This window comes from Carassius carassius, chromosome 28 (genome assembly GCF_963082965.1).
Source record: "Carassius carassius chromosome 28, fCarCar2.1, whole genome shotgun sequence".
NCBI classification, from domain to species: Eukaryota; Metazoa; Chordata; class Actinopteri; order Cypriniformes; family Cyprinidae; genus Carassius; species Carassius carassius.
This window is the reverse complement of record NC_081782.1, coordinates 14,233,392-14,251,982: the sequence shown is the minus strand read 5'-3', so window position 1 is coordinate 14,251,982 and position 18,591 is coordinate 14,233,392. Positions and strand designations below refer to the sequence as shown.

At 37.0% G+C, this 18,591-nt stretch overlaps 2 protein-coding genes and 1 long non-coding RNA gene across 3 annotated transcripts in view; 1 reads left to right on the top strand and 2 right to left on the bottom strand.

Moving 5' to 3' along the window:
• sorl1 (sortilin-related receptor, L(DLR class) A repeats containing) overlaps nt 1–12,644 on the bottom strand; it is a 65,246-nt gene extending 52,602 nt beyond the window's left edge. Inside the window, exons 1-3 of the mRNA XM_059514485.1 lie at nt 12,301–12,644; nt 4,513–4,629; nt 2,307–2,435 (exon numbers count right to left, since the gene is read on the bottom strand). Coding sequence (XP_059370468.1) covers nt 2,307–2,435; nt 4,513–4,629; nt 12,301–12,585 — 531 coding nt within the window. The 5' untranslated portion in view covers nt 12,586–12,644. The remainder of the gene's footprint in view (nt 1–2,306; nt 2,436–4,512; nt 4,630–12,300) is intronic.
• An 849-nt stretch (nt 12,645–13,493) lies between these two features.
• On the top strand, nt 13,494–14,316 carry LOC132108034 (uncharacterized). Its single transcript, XR_009424397.1, has 3 exons — nt 13,494–13,649; nt 14,007–14,090; nt 14,209–14,316. It is a non-coding gene; the product is annotated as an uncharacterized LOC132108034 (long non-coding RNA).
• Nucleotides 14,317–14,797: 481 nt separating this feature from the next.
• On the bottom strand, nt 14,798–18,591 carry bco2b (beta-carotene oxygenase 2b). The gene is made up of 12 exons (XM_059514486.1): nt 18,350–18,591; nt 18,072–18,270; nt 17,777–17,988; nt 17,579–17,694; nt 17,383–17,485; nt 17,146–17,274; nt 16,529–16,689; nt 16,260–16,427; nt 15,883–16,020; nt 15,599–15,781; nt 15,400–15,510; nt 14,798–15,297 (listed from the first exon to the last, which is right to left on the bottom strand). The coding sequence occupies exons 1-12, from the start codon at nt 18,384–18,386 to the stop codon at nt 15,181–15,183; spliced, it is 1,674 nt and encodes a 557-aa protein (XP_059370469.1). The 5' UTR covers nt 18,387–18,591; the 3' UTR covers nt 14,798–15,180.

Genomic DNA, 18,591 nt, shown 5'->3' with positions numbered 1-18,591 from the left:
TCAAAGTAGTCCATGTGACATCAGAGGGTCAGTTAGAATTTTTTGAAGCATCTAAAATACATTTTGGTCCAAAAATAGCAAAAACTACGACTTTATTCAGCATTGTCTTCTCTTCCGTGTCTGTTGTAAGACAGTTCAAAACAAAGCAGTTTGTCATATCCTGCCAAAGAATCATTCGATGTAACCGGATTTTTTTTAAACAGTTCACCAAATCGAACTGAATCGTTTTAAACGGTCCGCGTCTCCAATACGCATTAATCCACAAATGACTTAAGCTGTTAACTTGTTTAATGTGGCTGACACTCCTTCGGAGTTAAAACAAACCAATATCCTGGAGTAATTCATTTACTCAAACAGTACACTGACGCTGCTCAGTGTTTTGAACTGTCTTACAACAGACACGGAAGAGAAGACAATGCTGAAAAAAGTCGTAGTTTTTGCTATTTTTGGACCAAAATGTATTTTCGATGCTTCAAAATATTCTAACTGACCCTCTGATGTCACATGGACTACTTTGATGATGTTTTTCTTACCTTTCTGGACATGGACAGTATACCGTACACACAGCTTCAATGGAGGGATTGAGAGCTCTCGGACTAAATCTAAAATATCTTAAACTGTGTTCCAAAAATAAACGGAGGTCTTAGGGGTTTGGAACAACATGAGGGTAAGTTATTAATGACATAATTTTTCAAATTGGGCGAACTAAACCTTTAAGGCTAAATATATGATGACAGAATGTCATTTTGGGGTAAACTATCTGTTTAACCTCTGTAGTGGTTGACAACACAAAAGAATCTCTCAAAGTTACTATATTAGAGGTGTTTATTTCAAGCGGTTGGCTCCATGAAAAGATCAAAGTCTTTAAGTATAGTAAAAAACATTTTTAACAACACATTATTAATTATTCAAATTATGCATTTTCTGCCCCCTTCTCTTTGATCTTTCATTCAAGAGCTTATGCTATAAACTTTGTCCTCTCCATGGCCTGGTTATGGAAGCAGGGCACTTCCCTTTCCAGATTCTGAGGCAATGAGGACTGGGACTGAAACAGAAATGCTTGACTTAAAAAGAAACCTAATTCTGTAAGGAAAAATTTAATAAAAAGAACAAAAAGAGGAAGTGGAGCATATGCATTTGCAGCATAACCTATGATCACATCAGACCATCATTGACTTATAGAGCTTTATTTTTATGTTTGCCTTTGTAAACCTTATCATCGTAATGTTGTTCAGTGTTCTCAATGTTTGTCAGGGTGTTGTTATGCGGTTGCATAATTTAAGACAGCTTAGAGATGTAGCAGCACAACTCATCACAACAAGCCACATGATTTCATCACTTCATATTGAAGAATAATAAGAGACCATCATAAAAAAAGATGAATTCAAAATATGTTAAATATAAATATTATAATAAAATATATGAATTATCAACTAAAATAGTAATAATAAAAAGTACAGATAAAGTATCCATAAAGAGCAATACTGTTGATTTAGTTTAATACATTATATTCTAAATACATACTATAATAACTGAGGTCTATATAATTTTATGAATAATAATAACCAATAGTAACTCCTTACAAAACCCATTCACACATATGAGATTTTATGTCAGGATTATACATTTATCACAAATGCATTAAAATACTCCACAACTAACCACACAAGCACCCTGCGAATATCTCTAATAACATCTATAATGTTAATTATACCATCTGTAACAATCAAGATTTAGAGTTCTTCTCGCCATGCGGATCAGCAGCCCAAGTTACTCTGATCACCCGAAATGTAATTAAAGAGCCCTGTGCTCCTACCAAGAGGTTCTATGCTTTACAAATTACACTCGTAATGCTTTAGCATCAGTCCTTCAGCAGCTACGGGCGGCAGCTGCAGTGCCAGCCACATCATTGACTCCAGATGAATGGTCACCGTCTGCTGACGTCAGCCCCTGCTATAACGCAATGCAGAGTCCCGCAGCGGTTCTGCCACATCTGCAGCTCCCCACTCCAGCTCCCATGAGCCTCTGCACCTCACAGAGACTCATTGGAGCAGCCCGTTACGGTGGGTGCCAAGGGCAGAGACTAAGCATGTAGCTTGTGCTTTCACCCAGCCCTTTGAGCTGCTCTCTTGGAAAACACCATCTGTGGGTGTATAAGCGATTGGAGTGGTGGAAGGTCACATTTGCAGATGACCGGGAAGTGATTGGTGTCACCGCGATCTTGTTTGACCTCGGCTTAAGCTCACAAAGACAAGACAATTCAAGGATGTCACACAGATAGTTCAGCTAATGTCTCACACACTTACTCGTTTGTTGTCGGCGGGGCTGTGGTAAAACTGCGAGATGACTTGTTTCTTGCCCTCCTGGTCCCCAGACATTTTAAATTTCTCTGATACGTGAGTGAAGCTGGTTCCATAGTCATAAGAAACGTACACCTGTTAAATAAACAAAACCATGTCAAATTTCAACCTGATATACTGCTGAAATTGAGGCTCTGTTCCAAAACCTAATAAGCTGTCCTGTTGTTTTCTGTCTACACAGGCAGCTGCCTTCTAAGTCAACATCTTAACTGAAATTAAACCTATTAGTATCTTAACTGAAATTAAACTTATTTTAATAGTAAGCAGCTACTTATGTTTCAAAACAACATTCTTTTAAGTGGACTCCACGTAGGACTTTGCTCACAATTGATTCCAGCTTGACGTTAGCATGTTGCTAAGATAAAAGCATAATAATCTAATAAGCAATGCTAAAAAATAATTCTCTTTATGCGAGATGCATGACTTATAATTATATCCAACAGATTTTGAAGTTTCCATATTGCTAAGCTAACAGCTTGATAATCGAATGCACAACTTTATGTCTCTAAAATAACACTTGTTATGTAAAACTCGCTGAGAATGCTATATAATGGATTTCAAGTTGATATACTGTATAATTTTACTGTATAATTTGAATGTATAATTTGTCTTCAATCTCGATTTGTAAAAATATTAGTGAATCGTTATATCCCTAAACAAACAGGGATCTTTTCTCACTTTTTTTGCATGTAGTCACATTTTTATAATGGTTAGAATTATGATGGTTTAGGTGGTATTATTGTTCTTTAACTTATTTACTTACAATTGGCAAAAGAACTTTCATTTTATGCATCATGAGTCAAAAGCTGCATCACAATTCACATACTATCCTTCCCAAAATAGTATTTGAAATTAGAATTAGTGTCCCAAAAATATTTTGAAATTTATATTCCAAAGTTACCCAGATAGTTTACTATTTTTGGTTAAAATTCAAAGTGCAGATCGATGCATACTCTAACGGCTAACATTGCACACAACCCATTGTGTGTTAGACGAGGATTTGATTAGAACTACAAACATGCATAAAAAAAAAAAGTGTAAAAAAAAACGTCAAACATGTCATGTGAGATTGACGGACAGGTAGAAAGAAAGGTTTGAGTGATAAATAATCGTTATCTAACCTGATCAAAAATAATTTATTAAATGTTATCCGCATTATAGTTCATCTGTAACAACGCTGAACTTTTATCATCATTATGCTAACACATTAGGAGAGTTCTCTGGATAAACCCACAAGATCAGTTTAAACACTGACAGAATGCACATAAGTAAGTATGGCTGTGCAAAAAATCGAATGTGATTTTCATGTGCATCTCGTCAGTAAAGGCACTTGCGTTCAGATCAGGAATGCCAGGTTTTCAAAACAAAACCTGCCCAATTACTTCTCAAAACTAGCCCAATAGCATTTTGTTCCGGGTGATAAAATACAAATTTTTTGGCTGGGTTCCCTTGGTAAAATTTACATTTTAGGGGCTAAACATCACGTTATTGGGATTGGGGTTGCTTCGACCCGCAGACATGAAAAACAACCGCAGACTTGGCAACTAGTTTTGGACTAGTTTTGAGAACCAAGTGGGCAGGATTTGTTTTGAAAACCTGGCAACCCTGATCTGAACGGACGTGCTGGAGATGTACTTCTTATCACAGGAGCCCCTTTACTGACAAGATGCACTTGAAAATCGCATGCGATTTTTTGCACAGCCTTTGCAAACAGCCTTTGTCTTGCATTGCACAAAGAACACCTGTAAAGCACTACAGTTGTGAGCAGATAACAGCTCCAGCGCCCCATAAAGACCGCACCACTTTTGTTCTCGCCTTTGCATTAGATAATGCTCTGCAATTATTGAAAACTTAGCAATTATTGCCACGCAGATGGAAAAGTAACATTCAAGGGTGCAAAAGTGACTTTGCAGTAAGTGCAGCGAATTGGATATGGCAGCATTTAAGATGATAGAATAAAAATGCAGGGAACTGAAAAACAGAAGGGGGCCTTTCATCTGTATGACTCAGAGAGCACTAAAAAGCAAAGCTAGCCGGAAAGATATTCTCTGTATCTTACAGTGAACAGTCTGATATATACAGACTCATATACAATCTTGAAAGTCAAAGTTATGGAATGATGATCTAGAAAAGAAAGAAACGATATACTCACCGAGCTGCTCTTGGGATCTGTGGCACCAACGCTGTCTCTTGCCAGCGCTACTATGACATTGCTCTTCTCTCCGGCCCAGTGGACAACCATTTGATTATGAGAGTCATTCAGGTTGGCCTGTGAATACAAAATATGATGAACAACTCATTTAAATGTAGCTGACTAGCTACATTTAGCTGAAATTTATTTTGCTGTGGTCAGAGAAGTATCTAGGTTTCCACAGCACAAATCAAGCTGTCATGGCATAACACTGTTTTACAACTGGCTCAAAGTTGACTTTCAAAGACATTTCTCTGTTTCTGCTTCACTCACTGGATAATTTTTTCAGTCGTATTGTATTTGTAATATCATCTGAAATTGCTCTGTATTTGAAAGCCTTGAGCTTGTGGTATAGACTGCAGGTGCGTCTCATCCCTCATGCAAGAAAAGTCGACAGCATTTGAGAAAACAAAACAAAACCGCAAGAAGAGAGAGCAGAAGTGAGCTGAGCTGCACCACAGCGGCAGGAAAACTGAAACTACGGGCTGCGGCGTCCCAATCTGAATCTGCTGAAAAAAGCAATGTGTCATCTTTTCATGTCCACCCCCCCACCCCCCTCTCTTTCCACTAGGAACAGCTTGTCTCATCTTTAATTCAAACTTCTGCATGAGATCCATGGGATCCTCAAATGGGTTCTCCTTCGATTTCTCCTGTCAGACATTAGAGAGAACTTGCAAAAGGTTGTTTTTGTAAAGAAACAAACACCACTTCAATTCCTGCTTGAGCAACACCGTTGTGGTTCACTAGCAAACAACAGATTTACTTACTTAACCTTAGCATGTTAAACCACTTTTTTGTTTGAAAGGTCACCTTACAGACTTTCAACAAAAGCATCAAACATTCTACAAAAGAAAACTACTTACATTTCTTATACCATTTTAAACAATATACATTATAGGATTAGTGAAAAAGGCATGCTGATGTTCATTTTAGAATGCTTTTTTTTTTTTGTAATGTACAAACTCTGCCTCAAACAACCTCACCTTGAATGCACAGTCATATTTTTATTCACCATGACATGGTAGTAAATCTGCCCGTACTGTAGGCCTGATTGGCAAGCAGCATGTCAGTACAACACAAAGACTTTAGGAGACTGACAGAGCAGTTAAGAAAACAGTGGTTTTACATATAGCCTCAAAACACTTTTACCGCTATGCATGAAATATTACTAGATATGCACTGTTTGCAATTGTCTTGGCCGATTCGAATTTCTTGTTAGTGTGATCTGCCGATAATGATTTTTGCAGATTACGATTTTGTCCGACAATTAACAGCATATACAAAGAAAAAACCACTTTTCTTCAATGCAAAGTTTTATTTTCATTTAAAAAAAAAACTAAAGTAAAAAGAAAGTAATAAAATAAGATTTTTTTTTTTTGCAAACAAAAGCACAAATAAATGCAATAGAATAAACAGAGCTATGAAACTTAAGTTTTTCAGGTTAGGCAAGTAATAAAGTTTTTATACAGGTAAGAAATACTACAGAAATGAAAGTAACTGATGTGATGTTATTGCCTGTGCTGCTGGTAACAAAACGGATTGGCTCGAAATCAGAAAGAAGTGAGACTGATCAGCCGGTCACTGATCCGGCAGTCTTCATTTACTCCTGACATCTGAGGTGCTGAAGACACAGTGGGTTAGGTTTGTTTTTGAAGGGAATGCGCCCCTGATCTGCCTAAATGTGTCTATGTTCATGCAAATCATTTGTGATCCAGCTTCACCTCCAGAAGAAATGAATGTTTTTTTTTAATGAATTTTGCAAATCGCCTTTCCTAATAATGTGCTAGTTAGCAAGCTAACTATTAATGCAGCTAAAGTTTAAAGTCTCTTAGAGAACTGTGCATCATCACATGAAAGAGATGAGCGGGGTGAGCAGAGCTCATTAGCATTTAAAGGGAAATGTACTAAAATGGCCTTTTGTAAACAGCCGTTTTTGACAGGTTAAAAGTAGGGATGGGCGTTTTCCGCAAATATCACATTCGAATATTTGAGCTCACAAAAAACGAATATTCGAATATTCGTTTATTTAAATTAAGTTTAATGAGACAGACGTTATTTTTCAGCAACATTTATTGTTTACACACAATAAGCTTGAACATCACACATCGTGTTTTGTAGCTGAAAACCTTTAACAATGCGTGCAAACAAACAAAAGTAGATTAAAAGCAACAAAAAAAAGTGAACAAAGAAAAAAAAAGTTAACAAAGAAAAAACAAAGCAACCTGCAGCAATAAGGCTATTGTAGAACGTAGCCTACACTTAACTTTGAAACTTTTAAACTGTCAGCAAATCTTTTTTGCTTTTTTTTTCTATTGTATTACATGTTCTTGTTAAGAAATATGGGCATGTAAACATGATCGGAGGAAAGTCGGCTCCTTAGTCTGTTAACAATAAGGCCGGCCGCGGAGAAAACGCGCCCTGACGACACAGACGTTGGCGGGACTCACAAATAACGGTGTGCTAAGCGAATACGTTTTGTGAAGCGCTTCGTGTTTTCGTTTCACCACTGAATGGGATCCTCATCTGGTGGAATACATGGCTCCAGCAAGAACTGTTCCAACTCGTCTCGGCTGGACTCTCTGTAATCATCGCTGAAGAACTGGCTCAGCCTTTTCCGACGAGTGGGCAATGCATCCTCTTCATCGTTGGTGTCGCACCACTCCCATTAAGGAAAATGTTCTGATAATGTTCAAAAAGTTTTTTTCTTACTTCTCTCATGTTTTCGTTAAGGAACCGGAGATGTTTGGGCCGAGGGTCTAGGGCAGACGCGAGAAGAGGAGTTTTCACTGCATTCTCCAAGTTAGCGGTGTTTATTCGTTGCTTGAGAGATGCTGCAACAATGTTCTTGAATTCGGTCACTTTCTATGATTCTCCACGGCATTTTGAAGACCGCACTTCAAATACTGAAGTGCTGAAATAATGAAGTACTGTAGAAGACCGCAGTTTAGGGGCCGTTCACGTATCGCGTATTTGCGCGCTCAAGTTCGTTATTTCCAACGTAGGCGCGCGGTATGCGCGCTCACAATGGTGCGACGCGCCCGTTTTTTCCAGGCGCGTCCGCACCGCATCGAGTTAAAACCATCTCAACTTTTCTGAATGCCGCAAGCACACCGCAGGTCATATGCAAAGAACTAAACATTCAGCTTCATCCTTTCCTGTAACAACATTGAAAGCTCAGCCAAGATGAAGGAACAGCTGATCATAGCTGTATATGGATTGCCATTTTGAAATAAATTTAGTAGCAGAGCTACTAAAAGCGATTTTTTGTGCTGCAAATCCATTTATCCTTTGCTGAAATTTCTGGGTCTTCATGGAGAGAGCGCGTCATTGGCAGACGCCCCAGGAGCGCTTCTGTCCGAGCGCCTTGGAAAAAAGGAGAGTGTTTTCCATGCGTTTTTAGGCCCGATATGTGAACAGCCCCTTATTCATTAATTATTTTTTGCTTGCATACATCTTCAAATATGCCGTGGAGAATCACAGAAAGTGACCATATTAGGTTTAATTGTGAACTTTTTTTTTTGCGAAATTCGAATATCATTTTTAGTTATCGGATAATAAGAGCAGAATGTTCGACTATACATGCACACCCCTAGTTAAAAGGGTGTTGTTTTACAATACCATTGAGAAATTTTAGCCAAAGTATGTTATAGAATTTTCAACTGAATTAGCATGAGGAAAAAATAATGTATTTCAAATGGTACATAAACTGATTTATGGTTGCCTGTAGGTTTTATAACAGCTGATTAATCTCTAAAAAACAATACCCCACCATCTCGTCAGGATGTTTCGAAGAGCTTTTCCCTCCACCTTGCCAACAAACACTTTGAAAGAGCAAATGGTTGCAACCCAATCTATGTCAGCCCAGCAAAGTCTTGGGTCTGCTTATTCTAAGACAGTTAAAGCCCTGTCTGCAACTTCTGGTTATCCTGGAAATTGACTTTCTGCTAATCTAAGGGCCCTCATTTATACTGACACTGTAATATCCCGAAAGCATCGATGGTAGGACAAGTGCAAATAACTTCGTGTTCATTATCGCTTGTCTTGTTGAAAAAGCAATAACCAATGAAAGACTGTGAAAATAAAATCATTAACTTTTTCTGTTATGCATTATTCGGCAGTGAAACAGAAGGAAGAATGAGAGAGCGGGAGCACTAGAGCACCTTTGCCCATCACTGCAAGCAACACGCGGCTTGAATCCATGACATCATCTCTGCAGCACTAACATCTGGGCCAACAGTTCAACAATTTGCCTGCCCATTCCCTTCTGGCAACCAACCATTTAAGGGTGAACCACACATTTAATATCACTGTGGCCAAAACCAAAGGAAAACCAAGGAGTCATTATCCTGTTAAAGGCTTAAAGTACAGTTAAAAGCCTGTTTTATTATTGCAGTATGGATAATTACTATATATGGGACCATTACAGGGATGTGTTATGCTACCATGTAATGAACATACTTCAAATATCCATTTGCACATAATACAAAAAACAGGAATGTTCTTTCTCTATTGATATTCACAGGAAGCAGTAATAAACAATCTTAAACCAAAAACTGCTGACAAGATTAATAGTGGGTCCACTTATAATTTTCTTGATGTTAAAAATTGTGTCTTAAAGGAACAATAAAGAGTATATGACTCATCTGTGTTGATTTGGTTTCACCTTGAACTTAATTCAAGAAGAGGACTTCAGAAAAAACTAAACTAAACTGGCAGGTTGTTCAGACAAGTTCCAGTAATACTCCATGGATGGATTCATTATAAACACCTACACCGCCCTCCATTTTCCTTCCCCTGGGGTATGAACTTTCTTATCACAGAAAACGAAACTAAAATACTCTGCAAGGCTGCTTAAATATCATGTTCGGACAGGAATACTAATGTGATGCAAGTGGCACTAGGGTCATTTTTTTTTTACTAAAAGGGAATTAAATGCAAATTTCTTTTTCAGTAACATACAAAACTATGTAACTTGTTACTTACTAAGTCTGTCTGAGATTATAACTAAACAACTAATTTTTAAAGTACTACACGGACAAGGAGAAACTAAATGAAAGAGAATAAAAGTAATTACCAAATGAGAATAAAAACTGATTTCACATGACTTAGAGACTCGTGAATAAGTCCATGCTTAGTCTGCGAAAGGTGAGGCAATGTCAAGACAACTCATTTACTATTTACTTGCATACTGTACATACTAAAACAAAACTGCATTTGTTTACCAGAATTCTACTTAACATAGCTAAATATATGAGGGAAAAGAAGATCCAAGGTCCATGAAATGAATTCAGTTTAATAGAAAACTTGTTTAGAATGCATAACATTCTTCTAAGAATGAATTATTACTTCATCCGGGCTGGCAGGTCAAATTGTGAAATACTTCCCATTAAGCTGTGCCTCCAAGAGCAATACATGTAAACAAATTCTAAATATAAAAAGAAAAAATAGATAGGACTCTTTGGTTAAAAAATAATAATTATCAGTAAAAACACTCGTCGCTAAGTCTAAGCCTTGGGGTCTGGCACTGAACTGAATATTTATGAAATGACTGTCACAATTCTCCAAACTTTATGAGTAATTGTGTGTCACAGCAAGTCTGCAAAGACGATAAACAAAAAGATCCATTAAAACAGTGTATATCCTTGTCCTGACAGAGCTGTGGACTTTTCTAGGTTACTTGATCACAATAGACTAAAAGAGTGGATTGATGTCTGTTACATCTTACCTAACACTGCTTCCCTGTATGTGCCAAAAACAACACATAAACCAAAAGGTCTGAAAGTGGGAAGGAAGGAAGAGGAGGGCAGATGGGAGATCTTAACTGGATCATCTGAGGGGGTAATTCACCTCATAGCAACTGCAATGGACTCCATCCAGGACACTAATAACACTTCATAAAGGATTTCCTGTACACTCAACAGGGTGAAGAGGGGAGAAGTCTAATCTTAGTGGCCGCCCACTGCACAAACTGCATAAGCACTACAGAAGATTTATATGATGGTATATAATACCTTCACATACACATACATACATTCATATATATGTATATAAATACACATTTATATATACAAATATAAACACATACATAGTATGAACCAAATAACTAAAATGCACTTCTGTTCGGTTCATTTTTCAAATGTTAGTTTCACAATAATAGTACTGAACAGTTAAACAGACATATCATACCATCACATCTCTATTTTAGATTGTATAACCAAAAGTGAACCACAACGAATTATAGCTTGAATCATAAAATCACCTGCTGCAGTAGATGAGTGTATTTGAGCCTACCTGAGGTCAGCCAGCTCTTGCAAAAAACACAATACCTGTATTTACTCTGCCAACAACAATCTTGTGTCTATGGACATAGCACAATGATGGATTTTCAGACAAAATTCTGTGCTTTGACCCCTTCAAGATTTCAAAGTCACAATGGATCTGTGGTAAAAGCAAAATAAGGAACTGCTGCATGCCTGACTTAACAAACATCTCGAAGCAAAACACTTGAGGGGGTAAAAGAATAAGCTGGGAAATTTCCCAGCAAGACTGTGCAACCAGTTATGCCTCTCTGGCTTGTTAATGCTGCTTTCCTGACGGCAAACAAACAACGAAACATTGTGTCATCCATTTAAACGGAACAAAGATGAGCCGAGTCTGTTTCTAATTCCCAAGAGACTGACCTTAAACATAAACCCTTCAGGTTAAAAACAAACGACATTATTTATATATAGGGAGACTGGGGTTAATTCTCACAAGTCACTAGAGTTTCAAATAAAAAATATCTGATGGGATATTTACACATTTTACACATTTCACATTTGTCTGGTGTTTCAAAATTGTTTTACCATCTAAATGTCACCGAAAAATCTAGAAGTTGTTTGGTGGTAGGTTATGTTGTGACAACTTACTCCACATGGCATGAAAATGTGTTAAATTAGATTTTTTTTTTTACTGGAGCTAAAAGCAAGACAACTAGCCTAGGTTTCCCCATATTATAGAATATTTCATTGTACAAAATAGCTTTCATGAATTATTAGATGCACACTGAATGAATGCTTTTTCTTATTCTAGAAGGGACATTTAGTATTAGCATCACTACAGAGACAGAAATAATAGAAAAAATGGTAATCTGTGCTTCATAAATAAAACTAAAAATCAATGATATCTGATTCTAAATACTATATAATAACACGAAATGTCTCGTTATTCAATAAAACAGAGAGAGAGAGAATGAAAAATTACTTGCAAGAAAATCGTTCGAAAGGTTTTTTTTACATTGTACATCCTAAGAAAATGTTTTATTTGTTTTGGTATCAAATATCTTGAGTGACATAACAGGGATGAGAGAAATGTGAGACTGTTTAATCGGTGGGTAATGATGAAACCTTGTCTTACCATCCCACATTCACTGAAGTCAGAGGTATAATATATAGGCTATATATATATATATATATATATATATATATATATATATATATATAGTGTGTGTGTGTGTGTGTGTGTGTGAGTTATTTATAATTATTCACCCCCACCGGAGAAGCAACATTTTTCTGAAGGGAAGTGCGAGAACCTTTCATCTCACAAACAGGTCAATTCTACTTCTAGGTGACTGCGTGCAAACCAAAGGTGAATGATACTCAACTATTGGAAATACTGAATGTAATATTTATGAGGTTATGCAAACACGTGAGGATGTTTTTGCCATTATTATCTATGTAGTCACACCTAATGAATGTAAAGCTCGCTTACCCTTCCATAAACCTTTGGCACGGGTGATCCAGCAGCATTCCGCCGAACGCGATGCTGGTGCGCGGATGAAGCCTCCCTGACTTCTCTCTCCAGACGCACGACGCGACTTTCTGCAAGCTCCAGGTGTGCACGCACTAGAGAGAACCCCCTGTCCTGTGGTAGCATGAATCTCTGGTCATGGTGAAGTCGAAGAGTGGAGGAGATCGCGCCAGGAACGAGTAATAATAAAAGATATATGGCACAGCGACTGAGCGCCAGCATCTTGCGTGTCTGCCCTGACGCCATGTTTGTGTATGTTCTGTTGAACGCGATGTGTGACAGGGCGCCTCTAGCGGTCAAACGCATTCACACTCATTACCATGGATACAGATGGCACATGATGGCACATGATGTTTTGTTTTACATAAGCTGTAGATTGGCAAAACCAAAATAAAGCATTGTTTCAGGCAAGATTTCACAGAAAGAACGTATTGCATCAGCTTCCCGTTAAATGTCGTGTAGCCTATGAATTAAGAAGAAGAATGATAATAATAATAATAACTCTTAATTGCTTTTTGAAGGGATAATATATAGAAAATTTCACCAAACTTGACTCCAATTTAATAAAAAACGAACTTGCTAAACGGCCAAAGGTAAAAGGCCATGATTGGTTCTTCAAATATGGGTAACATTTAAACTTTTATTAAACAGTTTATATTATTAAAAACAAACTAATTCATATGAACTCAAAACCTCGTTATTGTGTTTGTTATAGATATTCATGGAAATGTCACAAAAAAAGTCTAGGGCTAATACGAAAAAATGTTGTGCCGTTTATGAAGTATTCTTTATGGAAAATTGATTTAAAAATACCTGCAGACATAAGGGCTCGGGAAAAACAACAACATTCGGCCGCTGATCAAGGTTTAAATCAAAGATGCGACTACAAGAACAACATCCCTATAATTAGCCTACAATATTGCAGGATCTTTTCATCACCTCGTGAGATCATCGCCTAGTTTTGAGTTCAGTTGTCCCAAACCCCCATCTGCTGGTCAGAACTTGTAAAGGCATTATATATATATATATATATATATATATATATATATATATATATATATATATATATATATATATATATATATATATATATATATATATATATATAGCGAATTATATATATATATATATATATAATTTTGCCACTATTAATTGCTGCGGAATAATCAGTAGTAATCGGTGCCTGTTTACCATGAGTTGTAAGCGACCCTCAGTAGTAGCCTACAGTTGCGCGCGTTTTCTGCGAACACGCGAAGATAGACCGTTTAAAAGCGGCGGTTGGTAACTTAAGTGAGGTGAACTGAACTGCGGTGACTGAGTGACCAAGTATATCGAAGGTTACTGTTTTTCTGGTATTTACTTTAGTTAGCCTAATCAAACAACTGGTATTCCATTATTAACTAACACCGTTTTGGTAGGGATATTGATTTTGAGTAAGTAAGTTTTATCACTTGATTTAATGGAAAACGTCAAACACGTCAGCTCTCGCGTAGGCTAACAAACTTGTGATTACAAGTGAGATAACGTGGACGAAAGATTACTAAAATAAGTTAAAAATACCCAAATGTTTGTCCTTATAATAATTATGTTTAAGAAGGCTTTGTTAATATTAAAGTGGGAATATTATCTTGCTAAAAAAATATTACGCCACTTTTCTTCGGTCACAGGCGAGTATGACACAACGCAGTATAGAGAGCACTAAAGAGGTCAGAGGGACAGAAATGAAAAGATCTCAAGCCAAAATACGTGAGGTGAGGATTTCTAGGTCACAATGAATTGAATTAATATCAACACAGAAACTCATCATGAACTCATCTGTCACGAAATATCAGCCATGCAGTTGTTTACTTCTGTGTTGTTAACATGTAGGTTGAAAATGCACCATTTTCGGATACGTCTGCAGCAAAAAAGATAAAGGCACAGCATTTCAGATCAGCAGCTGGAGACATGCCTTATGGGTTTGAAGTAGCATTAGCAAGCAAGTCTTGATTTTTAAAATATTATAAAAACTCTCTTTAACAATGATTTGAGATGTGAGAGGTTGTGTATGACAGCTTTTTAAATTACTTCCAACAATTTTTTTCATTACCATTCCCGTAGACTTCAACTTGTGAGGCCCGTTACTCAGTTTTCTGTATGTCTTTTCCTTTTAGAGGCCAACCGAGAAGTCAGTGTCCTCTTTTCCAAGTACTCCGAGGTCTTGAGGTAACTCAGGATGGATTTGTATGCTGTGTCTCATCAGTAATAGATGGAAAAGGTTTACACTCAAACATTAATTTCACATATTTTCTTCTAAGGGAAAGAGCTGCTGTGGATGCTTCAAAGCTTGGAGAACTGGAGGATATACTTACTGAAGCCAGGAGCTTGGAATCTCATCTTAAAGAGAAGAAGGAACACCTGAGACGATCTTTGGCTTTGATCTCTGACAAACTACAAGGATAGGTTCAGTTCTTTTCAGTGGTTTTATTTGATTCACATAATGCATCTCATTTGCTATGCAAGCATCAGTTAAGACATTGTTAAAATGTTGATTGTATGTTCATATTATAGAAGTTATATACTTTACAATAATAGGTGTTATGCTGAAATAAAGCTGATATGTGGTGACAGTCACAATCTGTAGTGATGTATCATAAAAACAATTGCATACATATACAAGCATTTGTTATTTTAATAAATTCTTATTCTTCTAACAGACGTTATTGAAATTTAATTTTACTGAGATTATATAATACAAGTTATTAATTAAGGAGAGAAAACAACACAAGTAGAAAATTAAAAGTAGGTTATTCAGAGACAGCTTGAACATCTTGCTAAATATTTGGGCTTTTTAAAACTCTCTCAGTCTCTATTTTGGAAAGTTCCATGGAATCCATATGGAATGTTGACAGGTATCTCAGCCCGGCCCAGTTCTTCAAATGTTTTTGCATCCAGCACCAGAAGGAAGGTGCTTTTGTCCTAGAGGGACAATTGCTCATTAGCCTAGCCATATATTTCACCTCATTTTTGAAAAGCTAACCAGCAATATTTAAAATCATTGAGGAACATGTCATGTTATACCTGGTTTGGGGAGATGACCACGGACAGAATGACTCCATCATCCTCTTCTACAGCACCAGGTGATGAGACAAAGATCGGTTCTGAGGGATACATGCCTGTATGTTTCCACACCTGTCATAAGTTGAAATATTAGTTAAAATGACTAAACATTAAAAGACACACCATTTCAACATGCATTAACATAATACTCCTAACTTACCTTTATTTGTTTGCCTTGAAGGTCCATTTTAATGAGAGAGTCTCCAACCAGGTGTCTGAAGCCACATCCATAGAAGTAACGGTAGGGACGGGAATTGCACATTGAATAGTTGATGTGTGGGAATTCCAGACCTCCATATTCATGCAACTCATCACCATGGAGATCTTCATGTGTGCAAAACACCTGTAAAAATACACGAGTTACAATACGATATTATAGCAAAAACATATTTTTTGCAATTGCATGTAGATAAACTAGGCAAAAAGTTATCCACACAAACCAACCTTATTATTGTCTGTCTTGATGGCTGTGGCAGTGCTGTTCAAGCGGGTGTTGAGATTTTGTCCACAGGGTGTATGACTGTCTGTGTTCAGTGGCAGGACAAAGCGTCGGGGGAACACTCTGCACATTGTGTTGTATACCTAGCGCAAAACAAAAAACAAAAAAACACTGAAGTCGACAAGTAGCACATTAAATTAAATGTGACATTTTTAAATAGAAAGCCTGAAATAGTATTTTTTTGTAAAATGTACTTGTTGATAATTGTTGCATTTACAACTTCGAAAAAATCTTTTTTTTACAGTCTAGTTATGTGGAAAACTTAATGTGTGAAAAACAAGGGTGCATTTACACACAGATATAACATAAAGTAAGGTTTTACCTCATCTAGAGCACTTCCAGACTTTTTTAGATTCTGAATCAGGTAGTTGTTAATTGCTTGGCCATCATCAGAACAGCACATGTCCATGATCAGAAAATCGTTTTCTTCGTAACAGTTTATCTGATGGAAGGTTGACAGTGGCTTTGCAAAATACTTGATGAGGCTCAGCTGTGACCAAAGCAGAGTCATTTCAAAATGAGTGATACTAAATAAAATAACACGAAAACATTATTTATTTAAAAAAAAAAAGTGAATGCAGCTGTAGTTACCTTTCCAGTGTGTTTATTGATTACATGGAAAACTGTGTTTCGTTTGGGGTCCCAGTATACGCCCTCATTAATCCCCTTTCCACGGAGTCTGCTTGTCACAATCTTCAAGAGATCCATTTTGATTGGCTGCTCGATGAATACCACATAGTTCTCTGACATGGCTGCAATAAGAATGTCATAGTTTTAAACATATATTAAAAAAGAAAAAAATATTTTTAATAAATGTTATTCTTTTAAACTTTATAGTCATCAAAGAAGCATCAAAAATATTAAGCAGCACTGTTTGTAACATTGATTATAATTAAGAAATGTTTCTTGAGCACAAACTTTAGCATATTAGAGTGATTTCTGATAGATCATGCACAGAAGATGGGTTATGGCTGCTGAAAATTGCATACTTACATTTCAAAATATATTCAAAAGAAACCTTATTTTAACTTGTTATAATATTTCACAGTATTACTGCATTTTCGATCAGTATAGCCTTGTTAAAATATTAGAAGATCTTACAAACCCCAGACATTTCTATGCAATATTTAAAATATAAATGTATACATTAATTTTATATTTACTTCTTATTTGCAAAATTAAAAAGTTTGTAGGCATTGCTTACATACCAAAGCTGTGATAGTAGGATGGTCTAGACTTGTCCTCTGAGGGGATTGAACACACAACTGTGGCTCCTTCCAAGGTATCGTTTGGATTCACCTTTTTTGATGGCACCTTTATTATATTGTAGAAAGCACCTTAAGATTAAATTTGATAAAGAATGAGAATTCTTATCTTTGCGTTCAACTCGTTAAACACTCTTATACATTTCTTAAATTCAGTTCATTTTTTAACAGCTGACAAACCTTTTCGAGTGTAAGAGTTGCCCATGTTGTATGTAGTTCCATCAGGATCCACATGGGGATGAGCTGTGGCTCCATTAACCACAACAAATTTACTCCAGTCCACCTAGACACAATTTTTCAATTTCAGCTTCAGCTTGTTCTCCGTACAAACATTTATTCTCAGAAACAACTTTATTAATTTTTAAAATATAATTACCTTTTCTTTTGTTTCCAGTGTCTGTGGGTCTATTTTGTGCATGAAGTTGGTCTCTGTGCTGACATAGTAGTCTCCTTTATACTGAACAAAGCTCACATTCGCATTGTCACTTTGCTCTGTGGGAAGAGAGAGATGAAGTGCTCACATATGCAGAACATATTCAGACTACTTGGTTAGAGCCGAAGATTTCACACTCACTTGGCAGCTCAAATCGTGAGAGGAAGCGCTGGAAGAAGTTCTTGCATGGGTCTGGCAGGGCAACTGTGCCAAATTCAGACACCATAATGCGGTTATGCTCAAGGTTTTCCTTGTAGCAATCGCTGTTGAGGAAGCGGCTCATGTATGTCACCTTTCCATCCTCAATGTGGAATTGGTGCATAAGCGCCATGCCATCAAACCAGTGGTTGAAACTGAGGAGGAAACACAAACGCTTATTTATTTGATTTGATCATTATGATCTATTGAGTTCTCAAAGAGCCCAGATGACGCTCACCTGCTTCTTCCGATCTCAAACTTTCCAGGTCCATTCCTGAGGAAATTGCCTTTGATCCAGGAGGGGATGTTACCTGTAATTGTAGTTGCGATGCGCTCTGGGGTTTCATCTGCAGAACATACCAGATTCTCAATGCACGGCAGACCAAGAACATCAGTGAAGTGTTGGTCTTTATTCAGTGACCTGTCCTTTTTCCAGCCTGTGGGGGAAAAAAGAGTTTCACATCTGAAGTTTTTTCCACTACGTACATTGAATCTATGATTAGAACAGTAACCTACCAGAAGTGCTGCTGTTCAGATGGTTCACAGAAGACATGCTGGTCTGCTTGTGATGACTTGTTGTTTTAAGATGTTTCAAGAGCTGTCGTTGAGACTACTTTGTTTTCCCCCTACTAACTGGACTCTCTTATAAAGAGATCTGTTGGGTCACATGGTGCTTATGCAATACCAAATCAAAGACACCAACTGAAGATGTTTGCTTAAATTATCTTACAGTTACCTTGACAAGAACGGTACATTTT